Genomic DNA, 25815 nt, shown 5'->3' on the forward strand with positions numbered 1-25815 from the left:
ACAGAAATGGCACCACATTTCTAGTCATATAGAAATACTGTTTGATGAGCATGTGGAATACTGAAAACACCTGGTTATTGACTGTGAATGTCATGATGAAATCCCTAAGGGGGTGTGGCACTGGTAGAGTCATAATCATGTGGGGGTCATTGCAGAGGGGTCGCATCAGCCAGTGTCCCTTACTGCTGACCTATCAGGACGTGGCGCTATAAGGAGAACAAAAGGTTCCATCTTCCTCTCTCCCCCCTGACTCATTGTGAGTATCTGTCTGTTCTCTGTGTGACTCTCTGAGGATCTGACCATTTGTGAGGACAAGCCTGAAAGTGGATCTGCATATCCTGATTGTACTTTTGTATATATTGCAATGACAATGTCATTAAACATCGAGAAAACCAAAGTGCTCTTCCAGCAGTCACCGGCTAATCCCTCTCCAGTGCCAGAAATACAGCTTAATGGTGTAACATTAGAAAACGTTGACCCTTTCCGCTCCCTTGGCAACCACCACTCCACCAAAGTCAACATCAACATCAAAATACAACAGCATTCTTTCAAATGAAGCAGAGAGTGTTTGACGACCGGGACATCCGTAGGGATACCAAGGTGCTTGTCTATAAAGCTATTCATCTCCCAACCCTGCTCTATGCCTGCGAGACGTAGACTGTCTACAGACGTCACATGCAACTCCTGGAACGATTCCATCAGCGCTGCCTCTGGAAAATCCTGCAAATCTCCTGGGAAGAGAAGCGGACAAACGTCAGCGTGCTGGAAGAAGCAAAGACCACCAGCATTGAAGCGATGCTCCTCCGCCATCAACTCCGCTGGACCGGCCACGTTATCCTGATGCCTGGCCACCGTCTCCCAAAGCAGTTGCTCTATTCTAAACTCAAGAACGGAAAACGGAATATTGGTGGGCAGGAAAAGAGATTCAAAGATGGGCTAAAAACTCTGGCATAGACACTGAGAACTGGGAAGCCCTGGCCTTTGAGTGCTCCAGCTGGAGGTCAGCTGTGACCAGCAGTGCTGCAGAATTTGAAGAGGCACAAATGGAGGGTGAAAGAGAAACGTGCCAAGAGGAAGGCGCGTCAAGCCAACCCCGACCAGGACCGCCTTCCGTCTGGAAACCGATGCCCCCACTGCAGAGGGGAGAAGATGCAGGTCAAGAATTGGGCTCCACAGTCCCAAACGGACCCACCGCCAGGTTACCACTCTTGGAGGACCATCATCCTCGGACTATGAGGGATCGCCTAAGTAAGTAAGTAAGTAAGTAAGTAAGTAAGTAATATATTGCAGTGGTGAAGATTAAAGCCTTTGGCTATTTTGGATGAAAATCTGAATGTGTGAGTTTACTAAACAGTGTGTAGATAAGGTCAGATACTGGCAGTTGGACTCTGCTGATAGACGGGCTGAGGCGTGTTTTGCTAAGAAAGGACACTGCTGTGTTTTGCTTATTTTTTGAGGCCATTGCTATCCAGAGAGCAGTGGTTCAGGGAGGTCGTGATTTGGAAACTATAAATCATTTCACGAACCCATCCTGTGACAAAAACAAGGCATGCCAGGCGAACCTTATCTCTTTTTTTATAAGATAAGTGAGAAGGGAGACGTCGTACCTTGCAGAAGGATGTACAAAGGGGCAACATCTTGGGAGGGATTTGTGATTGCGAGTACAGTATATCCCACTGTGTTCCTGAGACATGATAATAGCAACACCTATTGAAATGAAGGACTTCCTGCACAGGAATACCATAGGGCTGTCCAAACACGGAAAAATTTGTTTCTAAACTCGATTCGTTTTTAGGGGTTTTTTGCGTTTCGTTATTTAAAAGAATTCCGAAATTTTCCTTTAAAAAAGTTCGATATTTACGAAATTTCGGAAATAATAAAACAATTACGAAACAATTACGAATCGATTACGAATCGATTCGTTAATGGCGGCCGCGATCACGCAATATGCTAAAAAAACTTCTGAAGCTTCCCTCTCCCTCTGTTGTTGATTGTTGGTGTGATAATTATATTTTTTTTCACTGAGAAAACAAACAGCAACCCTAAAACTTGCACCAGACATGCGGAAATAATAACAAATCAATAACGAATCAGTAACGAATCAATAACGAATCAATTCCGAAACAATTACGAAACAAATTGGAAAAATTCGTTTCGTTTTTTAGTTGCTCCTGAATGGTTCAATATCGCTTCGTTATAAAAAAAATAACGAATTTTTAACGAATTACGAAATTATAAAACGAAACTGCCCTGCCCTAGAATACCATTAAGTGGCACCGGGCGACCTAGAAAAGGCCCAGGGCGTGTTATTGGAGTGTCTCCTATGACCTTCTTAGAATCATAGAATCCTAGAATGGGAAGAGACCTCGTGGGCCATCCAGTCCAACCCCATTCTGCCAAGAAGCAGGAAAGTCGCCTTCAAAGCCCTGACAGATGGCCACCCAGCCTCTGCTTAAATGCTTCCAAGGAAGGAGCCCCCACCACACTCCCTCCGGGGCAGAGAGTTCCACTGCTGAACGGCTCTCACAGTCAGGAAGTTCTTCCTCATGTTCAGGTGGAATCATAGAATCCTAGAGTTGGAAGAAACCTCCTGGGCTATCATCCAGTCCAACCCCATTCTGCCAAGAAACAGGAATATTGCATTCAAAGCACCCCTGACAGATGGCCACCCAGCCTCTGCTTAAAAGCCTCCAAAGAAGGAGCCTCCACCACACTCCCTCCGGGGCAGAGAGAGAAAGAGAGTTCCACTGCTGAACAGCTCCCCTTACAGTGAGGAAGTCCTTCCTCATGTTCAGGTGGAATCTCCTTTCTTTTCCTGTAGTTTGAAGCCATGGCTCCCTTGCGTCCTAGTCTCCAAGGCAGCCGAAGTGAAGCCTGCTCCCTCCTCTCTATGACATGTTCCCCTCACATATTTATACATGGCCAGGATCAAAGGCTTGGAAGCCATGAATCCCTCGGAGGAGCATCTTAGGGAGCTGGAGATGTTTAGCCTTGGGGAGAGAAGGTTGAGAGGGGTGGCCTTGGGCAGGTCACTCTCTCAGCTTCAGAGGACAGCAAAAGTGGACCCCTTCTTGCCAAGAAACCCCCCACGGAAGCTCTTCTTAGGGTTTCCACCAGTCAGAAATGGCTCAACTCTGAGCCTGGTCTCCTCCCAGCTCTGCTGCTCAGAGGGATCCCGGCCTTCCATCCCTTTGGCCCTGTTGGTGTCCAGGTGGGCACCGTCCCCCTTGACCGCCTCCTCCTCCTTGCCTGGCTTTGTCCAGCGCTGGGTGTGGGCTTCCCGGCCGGCTGGACGACCTCCTTGTGGCGGGACGTGCTTCTCCTTGGCTCAGGCTGTACTTTGGACCCTAAGCCTCCCGGCTACAGGAGCCGAGGAAAAATCTCTTGTGATCCGGCTCTTCGGTGGATCCGATTAATCCCTCCTGGGCTGTGCGCATATCCGAATGAAAGGCCCTATAGAAGCCATGCGTTGCGGTCACAAAGCCTCGAGGGCGCTTTAATGGCCTGTGTTGATGGAAGGCTGCCCAGGGTCGTCCACCCAACGCCAGAAGTTAAGTCCCTGCGACATTCCTGCTGTTTTTCACTCCAAAGCCACACAGGTTTATTTGGAAATCCATCCCTTTGGTTTTAGTGGCATTTCCTCCCATGTAAGCAGACCTGCCTGGCACTTCCGGCCAATTCAAACTGCAAGAGAGGAGATTCCATCTGAACATGAGGAAGAACTTCCTGACTGTGAGAGCCGTTCAGCAGTGGAACTCTCTGCCCCGGAGTGTGGTGGGGGCTCCTTCTTTGGAGGCTTTGAAACAGAGGCTGGATGGCCATCTGTCAGGGGTGATTTGAATGCAACATTCCTGCTTCTTGGCAGAATGGGGTTGGACTGGATGATGGCCCAGGAGGTCTCTTCCAACTTTTGGATTCTATGTTCAGCAGTGGAACTCTCTGCCCTGGAGTGTGGTGGAGGCTCCTTCTTTGGAAGCTTTGAAGCAGAGGCTGGATGGCCATCTGTCAGGGGTGATTTGAATGCAATATTCCTGCTTCTTGGCAGAATGGGGTTGGACTGGATGATGGCCCAGGAGGTCTCTTCCAACTCTTGGATTCTATGTTCAGCAGTGGAACTCTCTGCCCCGGAGGGAGTGTGGTGGAGGCTCCTTCTTTGGAAGCTTTGAAGCAGAGGCTGGATGGCCATCTGTTGGGGGTGCTTTGAATGCATTATTCCTGCTTCTTGGCAGAATGGGGTTGGACTGGATGATGGCCCAGGAGGTCTCTTCCAACTCTTGGATTCTATGTTCAGCAGTGGAACTCTCTGCCCCGGAGGGAGTGTGGTGGAGGCTCCTTCTTTGGAAGCTTTGAAACAGAGGCTGGATGGCCATCTGTCAGGGGTGCTTTGAATGCAATATTCCTGCTTCTTGGCAGAACGGGGTTGGACTGGATGATGGCCCAGGAGGTCTCTTCCAACTCTTTGATTCTAGGATTCTATGATTCTATGCCATGGTAGATCCGGATGAAGAAAGTGACATTTTTGGATGTGGAATACACTATCTGAAGAGGGGACTTTTGGATCACATTGGCAACATTCTGCTGATGCTGTGGCTAATTGGCCCAATTCAGGTTGAGCATCTCTTCTCTGAAACGCTTGGGACACGGAACGTTTTGTATTTGGAGTTTGCTCTTTGTTTATGTTTTGGAGCACCTAGAATCACAGAATCCGAAAGTTGAAAGAGACCTCATGGGCCATCCAGTGCAACCCCATTCTGCCAAGAAGCAGGAATATTGCGTTCAAAGCACCCCTGACAGATGGCCATCCAGCCTCTGTTTCAAAGCTTCCAAAGAAGGAGTCTCCACCACACTCTGGGGCAGAGAGTTCCACTGTTGAATGGTTCTCACAGTCAGGAAGTTAGAATCCGAGAATTATTGAGTTTGGAGAGACCTCCTGGGCCACCATCCAGTCCAACCCCATTCTGCCAAGAAGCAGGAATATTGCATTCAAATCACCCCTGACAGATGGCCATCCAGCTTCTGTTTAAAAGCTTCCAAAGAAGGAGTCTCCACCACACTCCCTCCGGGGAAGGCAGAGAGTTCCACTGCTGAACGGCTCTCACAGTCAGGAAGTTAGAATACTAGAATCATTTAGTTTGGAGAGACGTGGTGGGTCATCCAGTCCAACCCCATTCTGCCAAGAAGCAGGAATATTGCATTCAAAGCACCCCTGACAGATGGCCATCCAGCCTCTGTTTATAAGCTTCCAAAGAAGGAGCCTCCACCACACTCCCTCCGGGGCAGAGAGATCCACTGCTGAACGGTTCTCACAGTCAGGAAGTTATAGAATCCTAGAATCATTGAGTTTGGAGAGACCTGGTGGGTCATCCAGTCCAACCCCATTCTGCCAAGAAGCAAGAATATTGCACTCAAAGCACCCCTGACAGATGGCCATCCAGCCTCTGTTTCAAAGCTTCCAAAGAAGGAGCCTCCACCACACTCCGGGGCAGAGAGTTCCACTGCTGAACGTCTCTCACAGTCAGGAAGTTCTTCCTCATGTTCAGGTGGAATCTCCTTTCTTGTGGTTTGGAGATTGCATCCTAGTCTCCAAGGCAGCAGAAAGGAAGCTTGTTCCCTCCTCCCTATGACGTCCCCTCACATATGGCTCTTATCAGGTCTCCTCCCAGGCTTCTCTTCTGAAGGCTAAACATGTCCATTTCTTTAGGCCACTCCTCATAGGGCCTATATTTGCATATGCCGTTAGCCTTCCTTCTTCTGCTTCTGCAAGTTTGACCTGTGTGGATCTGATTAATACGTTCCCTCCTGGAATTGTGGGAGTTGTAGTCCTAAACACCTGGATTTAGATCAGTGTTTCTCAACCTTCCGAATGCCGTGACCTCTTAATACAGTTCCTCATGCAATGGTGACCCCCAACCATAAAATTATTTTCGTTGCTACTTCATTACTGACATTTTCCTCCTGTTATGAATTGTCATGTAAATATTGGAGATGCAGGATGTATTTTCATTCACTGGAATAAATTTGGCACAAATACCCGATATGCCCAAATTTGAATACTGGTGGGGTTGGGGGGGAGGTTGATTTTGTCATTTGGGAGCTGTAGTTGCTAGGATTTATAGCTCACCTACAATCAAAGAACATTCTGACTCCAGCCTTGGCACACAGAACTCCCATGATCAACAAAAAATTCTGGAAAGGTTTGGTGGGCATTGACCTTGAGTCTGGGAGTTGTAGTTCACCTACATCCAGTGAGCACTGTGGACTCAAACAATGATGGATCTGGACCTAACTTGGCACGAAAACTCAATATGTCCAAATGTGGACATTGGTGGAGTTTGGGGGAAATAGACCTTGACACTTGGGAGTTGTAGTTGCTGAGATTTATAGTTCACCTACAATCAAAGAGCATTCTGAACCCCACCAATGACAAAATTGGGACAGACCTGGCACACAGAACTTCCACAACCAACAGAAAATACTGGAAGGGTTTAGTGGGCATTGATCTTGAGTTCTGGAGTTGTAGTTCACCTATGTCCAGAGAGCACTGTGGACTCAAACAATAATGGATGTGGATCGAAATTTGCACGAATACTCAATATGTCCAAATGTGGACATTGGTGGAGTTTGGGGAAAATAGACCTTGGCACTTGGGAGTTGTAGTTGCTGGGATGTATAGTTCACCTACAATCAAAGAGCATTCTGAACCCCACCAATGATAGAATTGGGCCAAACTTGGCACATAGAACTCTCACGACCAACAGAAAATTCTGGAAGGGTTTGGTGGGCATTGATGTTGAGTTTGGGAGTTGTAGTTCACCTATATCCAGAGAGCGCTTTGGACTCAAACAATGATGGATCTGGATCGAAATTGGCATGAATACTCAATATGCCCAAATGTGAACACTGGTGGAGTTTGGGGAAAATAGACCTTGACACTTGGGAGTTGTAGTTGATGAGATTTATAGTTCATCTATGGAAGGGTTTGATGGGCATTGATCTTGAGTTTTGGAGTTGTAGTTCACCTACATGCAGAGGGCACTGTGGACTCAAATAATGATGGATATGGACCAAACTTGGCACAAATACTCAATATGGTGAAGTCCCATCACCAACAGAACATATTGTGTTTTCTGATGGTCTTTGGTGACTCCTCTGACATCCCTCCAGGGGTGCCAACCCTGAGGTTGAGATACAGTGATCTAGATCAAGCATGGGCCAACTTGGCCCTTCTCTCCAGGTGTTTTGGACTTCACCTCCCACCATTCCTAGCAGGCCCTTTCCTTTTCCTCCTCAGCTGCATAAGCGGAAAAGAAAACACAGACCCCTTTCCAGAGGAGTGCCCCTCTCTGGCCGCGAGGGGCCGCCCTTGCAACCCCTTCCCTCTTTTCGTATCTCGAATACTAAGGAGAGGTGAGCACTGAACCAGAATGGAGAAGAAGAGACCCAGAATGCTGTGATGCCATGGCAAAGCCTGGGCTCTCACTCGGCACACGTGCAAGGCACGTCTCAAAAATCTCAAAAATAAACATTAAAAATAGACATCAATAAAATTATTGAATATACAGTACATACATGTGTGTGTGTGTTTATGTAGGTAAAGGTTTTCCCCTGACATTAAGTCTAGTTGTGTCCGACTCTGGGACTCTGGTGCTCATCTCCATTTAGAATCATAGAATCAAAGAGTTGGAAGAGACCTCCTGGGCCATCATCCAGTCCAACCCCATTCTGCCAAGAAGCAGGAATATTGCATTCAAATCACCCCTGACAGATGGCCATCCAGCCTCTGCTTCAAAGCTTCCAAACAAGGATCCTCCACCACACTCCCTCCGGGGCAGAGAGTTCCACTGCTGAACAGCTCTCACAGTCAGGAAGTTCTTCCTCATGTTCAGATGGAATCTCCTCTCTTGTAGTTTGAAGCCATTCTTCCCTTGCGTCCTAGTCTCCAAGGAAGCAGAAAACAAGCCTTCTCCCTCCTCCTCCCTGTGGCTTCCTCTCACATATTTATACATGGCTCTCATCATATCCCCTCTCAGCCTTCTCTTCTTCAGGCTAAACATGCCCAGCTCCTTTAGACGCTCCTCATAGGGCTTGTTTTCCAGACCCTTGATCATTTTAGTTGCCCTCCTCTGGACACATTCCAGCTTGTCAACATCACTCTTGAATTGTGGTGCCCAGAATTGGACACAATATTCCAGGTAATGTGGTCTAACCAAAGCAGAATAGAGCATGGGGAGCATGACTTCCCTGGATCTAGACACTAGGCTCCTCTTGATGCAGGCCAAAATCCCATTGGCTTTTTTTGCCGCCACATCACATTGTTGGCTCATGTTTAACTTGTTGTCCACGAGGAAAAAGAGCCGGCGTTGTTCATAGACACTTCCAAGGTCATGTGGCCACTGGCAGAACTGCATGGAGCACCGTTATCTACCTTTCCGCCAAAGCAGTACCTATTGAACTACTCTTATTTGCATGTTTTGGACTACTAAGTTGGCAGACGCTGGGCCTAACAGCGGGAGCTCACCCTGCTCCCCGGATTCGAACCGCCAACAACATAGATTCTAAGGAAGGGCCGCGTGGTGTGGCAGAATGAAAACCTGAAACCTCGACCCATTCTCTGCTTAGAACAAAGATGTTATTTATGTTTTTCTCAGGAAATCTCAGGAACAACCCCCCCGTCCCCGTCCCCAAGCCTGCCATGTACCTTAACGTTGTCCAGCACCACCAGCGGTCCATTCACTCCGCAGACGGTCCAGTAAGCTGTGGAAAGAAGAAAAGCAGGAACAGGGTCAACCTTTCCTATGGACACATCCCCTTGCAAGGATGCCTCCCTCAAGAGCTGGGCTCTGGTGGTGTCTGCGTGTCATCAAAAATAGCCATCCGTGTCAGTGCTGACACGCATGTCATACGTTCACCATCACAGACCTAGAATCACAGAATCCGAGAGTTGGAAGAGACCTTGTGGACCATCCAGTCCAACCCCATTCTGCCAAGAAGCAGGACAATTGCATTCAAAGCACCCCCAACAGATGGCCATCCAGCCTCTGTTTCAAAGCCTCCGCCACACTCCGGGGCAGAGAGTTCCACTGCTGAACAGCTCTCACAGTCAGGAAGTTCTTCCTCATGTTCAGGTGGAATCTCCTTTCTTGTAGTTTGGAGATTGCATCCTAGTCTCCAGGGCAGCAGAAAGGAAGCTTGCTCCCTCCTCCCTATGACTTCCCCTCACATATTTATACATGGCTCTCGTCATGGCAGGATACATTGATCACCAACCACAGCATCACAGTACAAGCCATGCGCATAAGCAGGAAAGAGCGAGTGCCCCCGCCCTGGGATCCATCCCTTTGGCCCGAGGCCTGGCCCAGGTTCCAACAAGCACCGTGGTGGTGGGCCCCCAAGCCCTGTTGCCAGAAGGGACTCTCCACAAGAAGCAAGGAAGTCTAAAAACATTGGGAAACTACAACTCCCAGGATCCCCCCGGCATTGAGCCAAGAGAGTTAAAGGGCTGTCAAACTGCACTCATTCTGCAGTGTAGATTTTGATTTGGTCTGTCACCTGGAGTTGTTTTGTCTTCTTTTGCAATTCCCACTTTTTTATTTTGTGATCTGAACTTTTATTTTGTTTTGCAAATTCCACCTTTTTGTTTTGTTTTGTGATATGGACTTTTTGTTTTGCAATTTTCATTTTTTTTTTTTTTTGGCTTCGTTTTGCAAATTCCACCCTTTTGTTTTGATTTGTGAGCTGGACATTTTTGGCTTGCAATTTCCACTTTTTTATTTTGTGACCTGGACTTTTTTTTATTTTGCCATCTCCACCTTTATTCTGTTTTGTGATTCCCACTTTTTTTGTTTTGTGATCTGAACTTTTATTTTGTTTTGCAAATTCCACCTTTTTGTGATCTGGACATTTTTGGCTTGCAATTTTCACTTTTTTGTTTTGCAATTTTCACTTTTTTGGCTTCGTTTTGCAAACTCCACCCTTTTGTTTTGATTTGTGATTTGGACTTTTTTGGCTTGTAATTTCCACTTTTTTATTTTGTGATCTGGACTTTTTTTGTTTTGTTTTGCCATCTCCACCTTTATTCTGTTTTGTGAATCCCACTGTTTTGTTTTGTGATTCCCACTTTTATTTTGTTTTGCAATTTCTACCTTTTGGTTTTGTGATCTGGACTTTTTTTGTTTTGTTTTTCCATCTCCAGTTTTACTTTGTTTTGCAGTTCCCGCTTTTTAAATATTGTGATTTGAACTTTTATTTTGTTTTGCAAATTCCACCTTTTTGTTTTGTTTTGTGATCTGGACTTTTTTGGCTTGCAATTTGCACTTTTTTTGTTTTGCTAATTTTCCCCTTTTTTTGTTTCGTTTCCCAAATTCCACCCATTTGTTTTGTTTTGTGATTTGGACTTTTTCAACTTGCAATTTTCACTTTTTTGTTTTGCTATTTTCCCTTTTTTTGCTTCGTTTTCCAAATTCCACCCATTTGTTTTGTTTTGTTATCTGGATTTTTTTGGCTTGCAATTTCCACTTTTTTGTTTTTGTTTTGCAATTTCCACTTTTTTGTTTTTGTTTTGCAATTTCCACTTTTTTGTTTTTGTTTTGCAATTTCCACTTTTTTGTTTTTGTTTTGCAATTTCCACTTTTTTGTTTTTGTTTTGCAATTTCCACTTTTTTGTTTTTGTTTTGCAATTTCCACTTTTTTGTTTTTGTTTTGCAATTTCCACTTTTTTGTTTTTGTTTTGCAATTTCCACTTTTTTGTTTTTGTTTTGCAATTTCCACTTTTTTGTCTTGTAACCTGGGCTTTTTTTTGTTTCGTTTTGCCATTTCCACCTTTATTCTGTTTTGTGATTCCCACTGTTTTGTTTTGTTTTAAGATTCCCACTTTTATTTTGTTTTGCAATTTCTACCTTTTTGTTTTGTGATCTGGACTTCTTTTTGGCTTGCAATTTCCACTTTTTATTTTGTGATCTGGACTTTTTGTTTTGTTTTGTTTTGCCACCTCCACTTTTATTCTGTTTTGTGATTCCCACTGTTTTGTTTTGTTTTAAGATTCCCACTTTTATTTTGTTTTGCCATTTCTACCTTTTGGTTTTGTGATGTGGACCGCTCATTGTCATTGTGATTGTGAATGATTTTGTATTATATTTTTACTTTGCTTACTGTATTTATATGTTTTAGGTATTGTTTGTGCTTTGGTTGTATCTTATTTTATGTAATATGTTGTCCGGGTTTGGCCTCATGTAAGCTGCCCCGGGTCCCCATTGGGGAGATGGAGGCGGGATATAAATAAAGTTTGTTGTTGTTGTTGTTGTCGTTTCTCCATCTCTATTTTTACTTTGTTTTGCGGTTCCCACTTACTTCTTTGGCCACGCCACCTCGGCTTCTCCTGCTTCCCTCTCTTGGGAAGGCCAGCCTGCCTGCCTGCTATTTTCCCCTTTTTTGCTTCGTTTCCCAAATTCCACCCATTTGTTTTGTTTTGTGATCTGGACTTTTTCAACTTGTAATTTGCATTTTTTTTTTGTTTTGCTATTTTCCTTTTTTTTTTTTTTTTGGCTTAGTTTCCCAAATTCCACCCTTTTGTTTTGTTTTGTGATCTGGACTTTTTTGGCTTGCAATTCTCACTTTTTTTGTTTTTGTTTTGCAAATTCCACCTTTTTGTGCTTTGGTTGTATCTTATTTTATGTAATATGTTGCCTGGGTTTGGACTCATGTAAGCTGCCCCGGGTCCCCATTGGGGAGATGGAGGCGGGATATAAATAAAGGTTGTTGTTGTTGTTGTTGTTTCTCCATCTCTATTTTTACTTTGGTTTGCGGTTCCCACTTACTTCTCCTGCTTCCCTCTCTTGGGAAGGCCAGCCTGCCTGCCTGCCTGCTTGCTGCCTTGCTATTGCCCCCTCCCCAGATCCCACCCCGTCCTGGTCCATCACCCGCATTGAGCCTGACAGGTCCAGCCACCATTGCTGTAAGGGTCATGACCCCAGGGAGGGCCCCCCACATCTGGGCAGAGCGGGCCCCGCTGGACCCCTGCTGCTCCTGAGGCCGCAAAGGCCACTGCCCAGCGGAGGAGAGGGACAAGGGACGAGGGAGGGGCAGGGGTCTCCTCCTCTCTCTCTCTCTCTCTCTCTCTCTCTCCTCCGCTTGCCCTAAATACCCAAGAAGAGGCAGTGGGCTCCCTGGGGCTCCTTCCTCCCTTCCTTTCGGCAAAAAGGAGCATCACCATCAGCGCCTTCCTTCCTTCCTTCCTTGCTTTGCTTTCCTGTCCAAACACCCTTTTGTTCTCTCTCCTTTCTCCAACTGAGACATCTATGTGTGAGACATGGCGGGCATTAAGCAAGTGCAAGACATGCAAAGCCAGCAAGAAAGGCGTGGAAGGAAGGAAGGAAGGGTCAACAACAACCACAACACAAAGGGGTTTCTAGTCATAGAATCATAGAATCATAGAATCAAAGAGTTGGAAGAGACCTCATGGGCCATCCAGCCCAACCCTATTCTGCCAAGAAGCAGGACAATCACATTTAAAACACCCCCAACAGATGGACATACAGCCTCTGTTTAGAAGCTTCCATCGAAGGAGCCTCCACCACACTCCGGGGCAGAGAGTTCCACTGCTGAACGGCTCTCACAGTCAAGAAGTTCTTCCTCATGTTGAGTTGGGAGAGACCTGGTGGGCCATCATCCAGTCCAACCCCATTCTGCCAAGAAGCAGGACAATCACATTTAAAACACCCCCAACAGATGGCCATCCAGCCTCTGTTTCAAAGCCTCCATAGAAGGAGCCTCCACCACACTCTGGGGCAGAGAGTTCCACTGCTGAACAGCTCTCACAATCGGGAAGTTCTTCCTAATGTTCAGATGGAATCTCCTCTCTTGTAGTCTTCCTTTTGAGGGTGATGTGCCTGCCCTGAAACCCCTGCGTGGCCTGTGTGTGTCCTCAGTGACACAACCTCCAAGACCTGGAGATGTTCCCTGGGGTTCCTTCTGCAAAAAGGAGGAGCACCCTCTCTTTCTGATTTAGGTTTGGCTCTTCTTTAACATTCGAGGTTTATTGATTTATTGACAATGCATGAGAAATTATTGAATCCTAGAGTTGGGAGAGACCTAGTGGGCCATCATCCAGTCCAGCCCCATCCTGCCAAGAAGCAGGACAATCACGTTTAAAGCACCCCCATCTAGGCTCTGTTTAGAAGCTTCCATAGAAGGAGTCTCCACCACACTCTGGGGCAGAGAGTTCCACTGCTGAACAGCCCTCACAGTCAAGAAGTTCTTCCTCATGTTGAGTTGGGAGAGAACTGCTGGGCCATCATCCAGTCCAACCCCATTCTGCCAAGAAGCAGGACAATCACATTTAAAACATGCCCAACCGATGGCCATCCAGCCTCTGTTTCAAAGCCTCCATAGAAGGAGCCTCCACCGCACTCCGGGGCAGAGAGTTCCACTGCTGAACAGCTCTCACAGGCGGGAAGTCCTTCCTCATGTTTCTTTCCTGTCGTTTGAAGCCATTCTGTCCTGATCTCCAGGGCAGCAGAAGGGAAGCCCACTCCCAGAATGAATGAAAAGCAACAAAACAAGAAACATCTGCCTGGTTTTTGTATATATATTTTGTCCCATGAAGAAGAAGAAGCCAAAGCAGCCTGGAAAGTTGCCCAATTTGTGCTTTTGTGCCTTGTGGGACACATCCACACTGCGGAATGAATGAAGTTGGGCATTGGACGCGAAATATGGAAGATGTCCAAAGATGTAAGATGCTCAAACTGCCCCTGTTCTATATCCACCCTTGTGCCCTTCCCTGTTCCTCATATATGCAAATTATATTGGGAGGGGGGACAGGTATTTTTTAAAAAAACAATTATATAATGTTGAATGTATTGTCGAAGGCTTTCACGGCCGGAATCACTGGGTTGTTGTAGGTATTTTCGGGCTATATGGTCATGGTCTAGAGGCATTCTCTCCTGACGTTTTGCCTGCATCTATGGCAAGCATCCTCAGAGGTTGGGAGGTCTCTGAGGATGCTTGCCATAGATGCAGATGAAACGTCAGGAGAGAATGCCTCTAGACCATGGCCATATAGCCCAAAAAACCCTACAACAACCTATATAATGTTGCCTTCCAGCCCAGCAACCTTTTCTCCAGGTTTGGATGCAGTATTTCCCCCCATTGCTTGTCTCACATCAATTCCTCCTGCTCATCCACATTGGTAAAAATGTGCAACTAACCTGGGAGTGCACCCTGGTCCACACAACACACACACACCTCTCACAAGTTTCCCCCAAAATTGTGTCGGCTTCATTGCCTCCGCAGCAGCAGAGTGCCTGGGTGAAAGGTTAGCTTTGCGCGTCTTGAAATGTCATTGAGGCCGTAATAATCCCTGGACGGAGGCCAAACAGGGGGAGGAAAGGCGGCCCTCGCCCTCCGCATCCCCTTCTGTGTTCTCCGCCATTCACGCCTTGCCCAAAGATGCTAAAGTTTTGCAAAGGGGTGTTAACCAATGGTGTGTCTCCACCAGGCATGGGCCAACTTGGGCCCTTCCTCCAGGTGTTTGGGACTCCAACTCCCACCATTCCTAACAGCCTCAGGCCCCTTCCTTCCTTTCCTTTTCTTTCTGCTTAAGAGGAAATGGAAGGGGCCTGAGGAGGGGCCCAAGTTGGCCCTGCCTGGTGTAGATGCATGGAATCCTAGAATCCTAGAGTTGGAAGAGACCTCCTGGGCCATCATCCAGTCCAACCCCATTCTGCCCAGAAGCAGAAATATTGCATTCAAAGCACCCCTGACAGATGGCCAGCCAGCCTCTGCTTCAAAGCTTCCAAAGAAGGAGCCTCCACCACACTCCCTCCGGGGCAGAGAGTTCCACTGCTGAACGGCTCTCACAGTCAGGAAGTTCTTCCTCATGTTCAGATGGAATCTCCTCTCTTGGAGTTTGAAGCCATTCTTCCATTGCGTCCTAGTCTCCAGGGAAGCAGAAAGGAAGCTTGCTCCCTCCTCCTCCCTGTGGCTTCCTCTCACATATTTATACATGGCTATCATCATGTCTCCTCTCAGCCTTCTCTTCTTCAGGCTAAACATGCCCAGTTCCCTAAGCCGCTCCTCATAGGGTTTGTTCTCCAGACCCTTGATCATTTGAGTCGCCCTCCTCTGGACACAGTATTCCAGCTTAGAGTCAATCTCTCTCTTGAATTGTGGTGCCCAGAATGGGACACAATATTCCAGGTAAAGTGGTCTAACCAAAGCAGGATAGAGCATGGGGAGCAGGACTTCCCTAGATCTAGGCACTAGGCTCCTATTTTGCAGACCGAGCCCACCCTGTTGAGGCAGGACCATTCCCAGCCCAGTTGGGTCTTGCCCATGAAGGGAATAGGAATCCCCTCAGAGGAAGGAGAGGCCAACTGGGAAGACGAAGGCTTCAGGGTCCTTTGGGCTGAACTTCATGGGAGTCCCAACTGGAGCAGACCCATCACACCCATGACCAAATACTGGTCCCCGATTTAAGGCAATCCAGCTGATCCCATGGGGTTCCAGTCATAGCTGGCCAACTGGTAGAGGAAGGCCTTCATTTAATGATGAAAGAAGATGGGAAGGGGAAGAGAAAGGAGAGAGGGGGTGCTTAGGTGCCCCACCAAAAACAGCCATTCAGACCATTAAATGGGGGGGGGGGGGGAGAAGGGGGATGGTCTCTTGCAGGAAGGAGAAATTGCAGAGGGAAGGAGAGGAGCTTCCATTCCTTCCTTCCTTCCTCTTCCCTCTTTGCTTCCCATTTTCCTTCCTTCCTTCCTTATTTCCTTCCTGTTGGGGTACCTGAGCTGCTAGGCTCAAAACTAACCCTCCGTTGGGGTGATTCCACCCTAAATACATCAGAGCACCAGAAGCAAACTTCATAATGAGCAGAGACTCACATGTGGAGAGACTTGTGCACTCCAGGGATGAAACCCAACACTTCCCTTCTCTTTCCTCCATCCTTTCCCTCCTTCCCTCCCTCCCTCCTTCCTTCCTTCCTTCCTTCCTTCCTTCCTTCCTTCCTTCCTTCCTTCCTTCCTTCCATCCTTCTGTCTTCCCTCTTTCTTTCCCTTCTTCCTTCCTTCCTTCCTTATTTCCTTTCCTTCTCCTTCCTCCATCTTTTCCCTTCTTCCTTCCTTCCTTCCTTCCTTCCTTCCTTCCTTCCTTCATCCTCTTCCCTCCCTCTTCCCTTCCCTTCTTCCTTCCTTCCTTTCTTATTTCCTTCCCTTCTCCTTCCTCCATCTTTTCCCTTCTTCCTTCCTTCCTTCCTTCCTTCCTTCCTTCCTTCCTTTCTTATTTCCTTCCCTTCTCCTTCCTCCATCTTTTCCCTTCTTCCTTCCTTCTTTCCTTCCTTCCTTCCTTCCTTCCTTCCTTCATCCTCTTCCCTCCCTCTTCCCTTCCCTTCTTCCTTCCTTCCTTTCTTATTTCCTTCCCTTCTCCTTCCTCCATCTTTTCCCTTCTTCCTTCCCTCCTTCCTTCCTTCCTTCCTTCCTTCCCTCCTTCCTTTCTTCCTTCCTTCCTTCCTTCCTTCCTTCCTTCCTTCCTTCCTTCATCCTCTTCCCTCCCTCTTCCCTTCCCTTCTTCCTTCCTTCCTTCCTTCCTTCCTTCCTTCCTTCCTTATTCCCTTTCCTTCTCCTTCCTCCATCTTTTCCCTTCCTCCTTCCTTCCCCTCTCCTTCCTTCCTTCCTCCCATCCGATGAGAGGGGAGTCAGAGGCCCCAAATGAGCAAGGCGCAAGGGAAGCTGCTGCCCCCAATGAGGCAGGCAGGCAGGCAGGGGCACCTGGTTGGTCCCACACCTAGGCAGGTGGCAGGCAGAGCAAGGGACCTCCCCAGGTGTCCCCCCTGGAGCCCCCCTGGAATTCCCCCTGCCCGTTGTGGGCCACTTGTGGTGCCCAGGAGTTGGGGGGGGCAAAGAGGGCAAGGAGCAGAGGAAACTGACCCTGTGCACAAAAGGGGAGGGGGGAGGGGGCCCACCTGCGACACCCACCAGGCACTAATTGCTCCCAAGACCCTTTCTCAGCTTCCTCAGGGACCCTCCACAAAGTGCGGGATTCCCACGCTGGAGCACCAACCACCCCCTCCAAAGGGCCCGCTCTCCCTTCCCTTCTTCTTCCCTTCCTCCTTTTTCCCTTATTCCTTTGCTTTTTTTCCTTCCTACTCTTCCTTCCTTTGCTTCCTCCTTCCATTCATTCCTCTTCTCTTTCATTCGCCCAGGCGCCTTCCTCATCATATTGTCGAAGGCTTTCATGGCCAGAATCACTGGGTTCTGTAGGTTTTTTCGGGCTCTATGGCCATGTTCTAGAGGCATTCTCTCCTGACATTTCGCCTGCATCTGTGGCAAGCATCCTCAGAGGTAGTGAGGTCTGTTGGAACTAGGAAAAAGGGTTTATATATCTGTGGAATGACCAGGGTGGGACAAAGGACTCTTGTCTGTTGGAGCTAGGTGTGAATGTTTCAACTGACCACCTGGATTAGCATTTGATGGCCTGGCAGTGCCTGGGGCAATCTTTTGTTAAGAGGTGATTAGATGTCCTTGTTGTAGGTTTTTTCGGGCTATATGGCCATGTTCTAGAGGCATTCTCTCCTGACGTTTCGCCTGCATTGATGGTAGGCATCCTCAGAGGTTGTGGGGTTTGTTGGAACTAGGAAAACGGGTTTATATATCTGTGGAATAATGTCCAGGGTGGGACAAAGAACCCTTGTCTGTTGGAGCTAGGTGGGAATGTTTCAACTGACCACCTTGATTAGCATTTGGTGACCTGGCAGTGCCTGGGGCAATCCTTTGTGGAGAGGCGATTAGCTGTGCCTGATTGTTTCCATAGCAGTTAAAGTGGTGACAAACAAACTGTGTTAATTGTACAGCGTAGACCAGGGACGGGCCAACTTCAGCCTCCCCTTTGGGTGTTTTCGACTTCAGCTCCCACCATTCCTCACAGCCTCAGGGGAAAAGGAAGGGGCCTGAGGCTCTGAGGGATGGTGGGAGATGGAGTCCAAAACACCTGGAGGATGGAGGGAGGGAGGGAGGGCCCAAGTTGGCCCAGGCATGGTGTAAACTCTGGCATAGATGCTGAGAAGTGGGAAGCCCTGGCCCTTGAGTGCTCCAGCTGGAGGTCAGCTGTGACCAGCAGTGCTGCGGAATTTGAAGAGGCACGAATGGAGGGCGAAAGAGGGAAATGTGCCAAGAGGAAGGCCAAAATTATGCTGGAATCAAATATGGCGTCAAAACCTGGTCCAGTGGTCAATCAAACAGGGTTGTGATGGTCAACCAAAGCGGCCTCATCACTGTAGAATGAATGCAGTTTGGCCTGGCTTCATCTGCTGTAGATGCAATCTTGAGAGTTGTGGTTTTCCAAGGCCAAAGAGTACGTGTACACTGTAGAATTCTCATGGAATCATATTTGGAAGAGCGCACAAGGGCCATCCAGCCCAAACCCCTTATTTCTGCCAAGCAGGAAATGCACAATGAAAGCACCCCCAACAGATAGCCATCCAGCCCTAACTGATGATGATAATAATAACAATAATAACTAGCTGTGCCCTGCCACGCGTTGCTGTGGCCTATAGTAAGAATTTTCATAATCTGGACTATTATGAAAGAGCCTATCTACCTATTCCTTCCCTCCTTTTTCTTCCCCTTCCTCTCCTTTCTTCCTACTCTACCTCTTTTTTCATTCCTTCTTTTGCTCTTTGGTTTCATCCTTCCTTCCCTCTTTCCTTCCTTCCCTCCCTCCCCCTTTCTCTACTTCTTCCTTTGTCTCCTTTCTTCCCTCCTTGTTTCCTTCCTTCTTTCACTTTTTATTTCTCCTTCCTTCCTTCTTTACCTCTTTCCTGCCTTTCCTCCCCTTTTCCTTTCTACTTTGTATTCTTCCTTCCTTCTGTGCCTCTTTCCTTCCTTCCCCCTTTCCCTCCTACATTCCTTCCCTTTTTCCTTCTCTCCTTCCTTCTTTCCCTCCCTCCTTCTCTCTTTCCTTCCTTCCTTCTCCCTTTCCCTCCTACATTCCTTCCCTTTTTCCTTCTCTCCTTCCTTCTTTCCCTCCCTCCTTCTCTCTTTCCTTCCTTCCTTCTCCCTTTCCCTCCTACATTCCTTCCCTTTTTCCTTCTCTCCTTCCTTCTTTCCCTCCCTCCTTCTCTCTTTCCTTCCTTCCTTCTCCCTTTCCCTCCTACATTCCTTCCCTTTTTCCTTCTCTCCTTCCTTCTTTCCCTCCCTCCTTCTCTTTTTCCTTCCTTCCTTCTCCCTTTCCCTCCTACATTCCTTCCCTTTTTCCTTCTCTCCTTCCTTCTTTCCCTCCCTCCTTCTCTCTTTCCTTCCTTCCCCCTTTTCCTCCTACATTCCTTCCCTTTTTCCTTCTTTCCTTCCTTCTTTCCCTCCCTCCTTCTCTCTTTCCTTCCTTCCCCCTTTCCCTCCTACATTCCTTCCCTTTTCCTTCTCTCCTTCCTTCTTTCCCTCCCTCCTTCTCTCTTTCCTTCCTTCCTTCTCCCTTTCCCTCCTACATTCCTTCCCTTTTTCCTTCTCTCCTTCCTTCTTTCCCTCCCTCCTTCTCTCTTTCCTTCCTTCCTTCTCCCTTTCCCTCCTACATTCCTTCCCTTTTTCCTTCTCTCCTTCCTTCTTTCCCTCCCTCCTTCTCTCTTTCCTTCCTTCCCCCTTTTCCTCCTACATTCCTTCCCTTTTTCCTTCTTTCCTTCCTTCTTTCCCTCCCTCCTTCTCTCTTTCCTCCCTTCCCCCTTTCCCTCCTACATTCCTTCCCTTTTTCCTTCTCTCCTTCCTTCTTTCCCTCCCTCCTTCTCTCTTTCCTTCCTTCCCCCTTTTCCTCCTACATTCCTTCCCTTTTTCCTTCTCTCCTTCCTTCTTTCCCTCCCTCCTTCTCTCTTTCCTTCCTTCCTTCCTTCCCCCTTTCCCTCCTACATTCCTTCCCTTTTTCCTTTTCTCCTTCCTTCTTTCCCTCCCTCCTTCTCTCTTTCCTTCCTTCCTTCCCTCTTTCCCTCTTACATTCCTTCCCTTTTTCCCTCTCTCTTTTCTTCTCTCCTTCCTTCCTGTCTGTTCTCCCACAATACTACGGTAGAGTCCCTTCTAACTCTATTCTATGAGTCTATTTAATATAGTAATATTTTGAATTTAAAGGTATTTTTGTGGGGTTTTTTTCAGCGATGGTCACTCCTTGGATTGTGAGGAGTTTTGTTGCCAAATTTGGGGTCATTTGGCCCAGTAGTATTTTTGTTTTTAAGGTACTCATTATGCACAGAGCATTTATATATATATAGATAACGATAATAGAATCCTATTGCTGGAAGCGACCTCTGGGGCCATCTAGTCCAACCTTCTTCTTTCCTGTCATGTGAATTAATGGCTCAATGTGGTGGGATCTTGCAAACTACAACTCCATCCCAAGCGGACAAACTTTCTCGACGGTCCCTGGCGGTGGGCCGGGTCTCCCCCTCCCCCATCTCTCTCCCCCCCCCCATCCTGTTCCCCGCTCCCCATTATGCAACCGGTCCCATTGTGCGATGTGTCAGTTTGTGCAGCACTGTCAAACACATCGGACCCGTCCGGGCCGCCGATTGGGGCCAGAGAAAGGCCCGGCGGGGGGCTGCGCACTATGCCACTAATTAGGGCCCACTGCTGCAGCCGGACGAGGTTCCCATACACACCTGCACCGTCATGTGACTCCGAGGGGGGCCAAGGAGGACGCCTCCAGCCAAGCGTGAACCCCAAAGGGATGGCCGGGCCAGAGCGCGGGGGGGGGGGGGGCAAACACACCCAAAGCCTCATGCGGCACATTCCCAGGCCAACCACAGCGCTCTCTGATTGTGTGGGGGAATCCCTGGCACATGCCGACACCTGGCGCAACGACATCCCAGGTTGGCCTCTCTGGCACATCCACCTGCAGCACGTGGAGCATTCCAGAAGACCCATCTGCAGCATTTGGACCCCTTGGAGCATCCATCAGACTGATTAGTTAGGCTATATATTGCTTTTGTATGCATGTTCACCATTGAATATTTGCCATTTTGCCATGAGTGCCCCCCCCCCCCCAGGTGTGAGAAGAGCGGTATAGAAATGCAATAAATCAATAAATCCACACCACCATCTGAAGCATATGAACCCATCTAGAACATCTGAACCACAAAGCATCCGTCTGGAGCATCCATTAGGAGCATTCAGACCTATCAGAGCATCCATCATGTTGATCAGACCCATCAGAGCATCCAATTGGAGCAACTGGACCCATCTGAGTATCCATCTGGAGCACTTGGACCCACTGTAGCATCCATCAGATTAATGAAGACACATCCACACAACTATCTGGAGCATATGGACCCATCTAGAACATCTAAACCATCACAGCATCAAAATGGATCTTCTGCACCCATCGGAGCACCAATTTGGAGCATCTGGACCCATCGGGAGCATTCGGACCTATCAGAGTACCTATTTGGAGCATCCGGCATCAGAGCATCCATCTGGAGCACTTGGACCCACTATAGCATCCATCAGATTGATTTAGACCCATCCACACAACCACCTGGAGCATATGGACTCATCTAGAACATCTAAACCATCACAGCATTGAACTGGAGCATCTGCACCCATCAGAGCACCAGTTAGGAGCATATGGATCCATCGGGAGCATTTGGACCTATCAGAGTACCTATTTGGAGCATCCGGCATCACAGCATCTATCTGGAGCACTTGGACCCACTGTAGCATCCATCAGACTGATTCAGACCCATCCACACAACCACCTGGAGCATATCAACTTTGAACCATCGGATCTTCCATCTGGAGCATCTGCACCCATTGGAGAACCCATCTGGACCATCGGACCCATCAGAGCAATCATTTTGACCTATAAGAGCATTCATCAGGAGCATCTGGACACATCAGAACATCCATCAGGTTGATTTGGACCCATCACAACATCTATCAGGATGATTCAAACCCATAGAGCATTGATTTGGAGCAACTGGACTCATCAGCGCATCTATCTGGAGCACTTGGATCTCTCAGGGTGATTCAGAACCATCAATACAACCATCTGGAACATCTGGATCCATCCAGAATGTTTGAACCATCAGAACATCTATCTGGAGCGCCTGTACCCATCAAAGCACTTCTTTGGATCATTTCAACCCATCAGAGCATCCATCTTCAGGCACTGACTCATACCACTGTGGACCCTAAAGGTCATACAGTCCAGCCCCCTTCTGCCATGCAGGAAAACACAACTGTGGCACCTCCCAAAGATGCCAACCCAGCCTTCATTGAAAGGTTTCCAAAGATGGAGGGGCCAGCACTCTCTGGGGCAGACTATTCTACTCCCAGCCAGCTCTTACCACCAATGAGTTGCTCCTAATCTTTAGACCAAATTCTCCCAATTTGAACCCATTGGTTCCTGTCCTTGGTTCTGGAGCACCAGGAAATGAAGCTCCATCTTCTCTGTGACTTCAAAGATTTAAAGATGGCTAGGATGTCACGTTTTCCTGGCAAGGTTGATGCTCTCCTCTGTGCTCTCCTCTGAGGCTGAGAGCGTGTGGCTTCATCAGGGTCACCCAGCCAAATCTGACCAAGAACACCCCATGGGAGGCTTGGCTTGGGGTCACTATAAACTGGAAATGAATTGAAGGCACACAACAACAACAACAACAACAACAACAACAACCTGGACCAATGTCCTTCCTAAATTGCAAACCGCAGGACTCCATAAGACGGAACGAAGAGAATTAGAGTGAAATTGAAGAAGAGAAGGCTGAGAGGAGATATGATAGCCATGTATAAATGTGTGAGAGGAAGCCACAGGGAGGAGGAGGGAGCAAGCTTGTTTTCTGCTTCCTTGGAGACTAGGACGCAAGGGAAGAATGGCTTCAAACTACAAGAGAGGAGATTCCATCTGAAGATGAGGAAGAACTTCCTGACTGTGAGAGCCGTTCAGCAGTGGAACTCTCTGCTCCAGAGTGTGGTGGAGGCTCCTTCTTTGGAAGCTTTTAAGCAGAGGCTGGATGACCATCTGTCAGGGGTGATTTGAATGCAATCTTCCTGCTTCTTGGCAGAATGGGGTTGGACTGGAGGATGGCCCAAGAGGTCTCTTCCAACTCTTGGATTCAATAATTCTATGACTATGAGAGCTGTTCAGCAGTGGAACTCTCTGCCCCGGAGTGTGGTGGAGGCTCCTTCTTTGGAAGCCTTTAAGCAGAGGCTGGATGGCCATCTGTCAGGGGTGCTTTGAATGCAATCTTCCTGCTTCTTGGCAGAATGGGGTTGGACTGGAGGATGGCCCAAGAGGTCTCTTCCAACTCTTTGATTCTATGATTCTATGAAATGAGTGTGATGTAATTCACATGTGTGAAACTCTTCCAATCCATGAGTCAATCATTTTCCCCCCTTTGGCTGCATCAGTGACCCTGGTCAGCGGTCTATGAGTGGCAGAGAGCGGCATCCCTTTTTCTGCTGGGCTTTTGTGGGTCCTGCAGAATGGGGGTCTGCAAGGGGAGGCGAGGGAAGCCCCTGCGATTGTGCCACGGAGTGCCCGCTGTGCACCATTCATGCACAAACATTGCGCTCTGTTACCAGTCGGCACAGGCCTTGCACAATGCAGGTGGAGCGCCATTCCAGAAGAGCATCCCCAATGGCGCCTTAATTGGCCTAAAAATAGTTGCTCACTCAGTGCCCCTGACTTGGAGGTCTCAGAAGGAAGGCCGAGAGAGGCCCAGCCAAGAGAGGAAGCCGCCTTTTCTTGCGCCGGGGATCCATTGTCCCTGGGCATTGTGCTCTCTCGGCACAGCAGACCTGGCAGAGGTTGCCCAGTCGCACTAATCCGGGCCACACACAGATGATGGAGGGAGGGAGGGAGGACTGGGAAATGTGTTGACGCAGACATGCGCCTTTCACCTTAAGAACAGACAAGCATCCCGAGCTCTGAGGATTACCTGGGAAGGAATCCCACTGGAGCATTGCAGCGCACCCAAATACCTGGGAGTCACTTTGGACCGTGCTCTGACCTACAAGAAGCACTGCCTGAACATCAAACAAAAAGTGGGCGCTAGAAACAACATCATACGAAAGGTGACTGGCACAACCTGGGGATCACAACCAGACACAGTGAAGACATCTGCCCTTGCGCTATGCTACTCTGCTGCAGAGTACGCATGCCCAGTGTGGAACACATCTCACCATACTAAAACAGTGGATGTGGCTCTTAATGAGACATGCCGCATTATCACGGGGTGTCTGCGCTCCACACCACTGGAGAAATTACACTGCTTAGCCGGTATTGCACGACCTGGCATCCGCCGGGAAGAAGCAGCCAATAGTGAAAGGACTAAGGCAGAGACATCTCCAGCTCACCCCCTGTTTGGGTATCAGCCAGCATGTCAACGACTTAAATCAAGACATAGTTTTCTTAGAGACACTCGCTGGAACACCCCAGCAAGCGAGAGTCCAAAAGTGGCAGGCCCAAACCCAGCACCTCAATTCATGGGTGATACCAGATGAGAGACTCCCCCTTGGGCACACAGAAGACTGGGCGACTTGGAAGGCGCTGAACAGATTGCGCTCTGGCACCACAAGATGCAGAGCTAACCTTCAGAAATGGGGCTACAGGGTGGAATCCTCGGCATGCGAGTGCGGAGAAGAGCAAACCACTGACCACCTGCTGCAATGCACCCTGAGCCCTGCCACATGCACAAGGGAGGACCTTCTTGCGGCAACCCCAGAGGCACTCCAAGGGGACAGAGACTGGTCAAAGGACATTTAACCAAATACCAAATTTGCAAAATCTGTGTGGTTTTTTTTTCTTTTTAATCTGTGTGTTTGTTTTGCTCTGTTAGAATTGTAATACAATGGTTGCTGATGACACGATAAATAAATAAATAACAGAGCCCAGCAAGTGCAGGCCTTGCAAGGAGACTCGTGTGCCAATGAAGCACCAGAAGGTCTCAAGGGCCGCAGGGCAGTAGGGCTGGGTAACCACGGAAAAATTTGTTTCGTTTTTAAGGGGTCCATCACGTTTCGTTTCTTTAAAGAATTCCGAAATTTTCCTTTTAAAAATTTCGAAATATACGAAATTTCGTAAATTTCGAATCGATTCGTTCATGGCGGACGCGATGGCGCAATATGCTAAAAAAACCTCCAAATATGCTAAAAATATGCTGAAAAACCCTCAAAATGGGAGAGGGGGAACTTCTGAAGCTTCCCTCTCCCTCTGTTGTTGACTGTTGGTGTGATAAAACACACAACAACTATAAAACTTGCACCAGGCATGCGAAAATAATTTCGAAACAATTTTGAAACAATTTTGAAACAATTTTGAAACAATTTTGAAACAATTTCGAAACAATTTCGAAACAATTACGAAACAATTACGAAATAAGTTGAAAAAATTGTTTCAAAACTATTTAACTCCTCACACTATTCCAAAATGGCTCAATATCGGATCGTAAGCTTTAATAACGAATTACGAAATTAACGAACGAAACCGCCCAGCCCTACTGTGCAGCTGCCTGCTCAGAAGTGACTGACTGATCCAACTTTATATATCTGAGGACATTCCACAGATATATAAACCCAATTTTCCTAGTTTCCAACAGACCTCACCACCTCTGAGGATGCCTGCCATAGATGCAGGTGAAACGTCAGGAGAGAATGCTTCTAGAACATGGTTATATAGCCTGAAAAGGTTACAACAACCCAACTGAGCAAGGCTAATTGTAGGAGAGTTGGAAGAGACCACATGGGACATCTAGTCCAACCCCCTGCCATGCATATTTGTGTATTTTAAATTGTGTGTAAGCCACTTTGAGTTTCCTTCAGGAGAGATACCGGCTGTTAGGAATTGTGGGAGTTG

At 47.8% G+C, this 25815-nt stretch overlaps 1 protein-coding gene across 1 annotated transcript in view; it reads right to left on the bottom strand.

The window, feature by feature from the left end:
• The window catches only part of ATP6V1B1 (ATPase H+ transporting V1 subunit B1), an 82155-nt gene that overhangs the window by 45083 nt on the left and 11257 nt on the right, over positions 1–25815 (bottom strand). Inside the window, exon 2 of the mRNA XM_067468368.1 lies at positions 8699–8754. Within this exon, the coding sequence (XP_067324469.1) occupies positions 8699–8754 (56 nt within the window). The remainder of the gene's footprint in view (positions 1–8698; positions 8755–25815) is intronic.

Source organism: Anolis sagrei, chromosome 5, assembly GCF_037176765.1.
Source record: "Anolis sagrei isolate rAnoSag1 chromosome 5, rAnoSag1.mat, whole genome shotgun sequence".
Lineage (NCBI taxonomy): Eukaryota > Metazoa > Chordata > Lepidosauria > Squamata > Dactyloidae > Anolis > Anolis sagrei.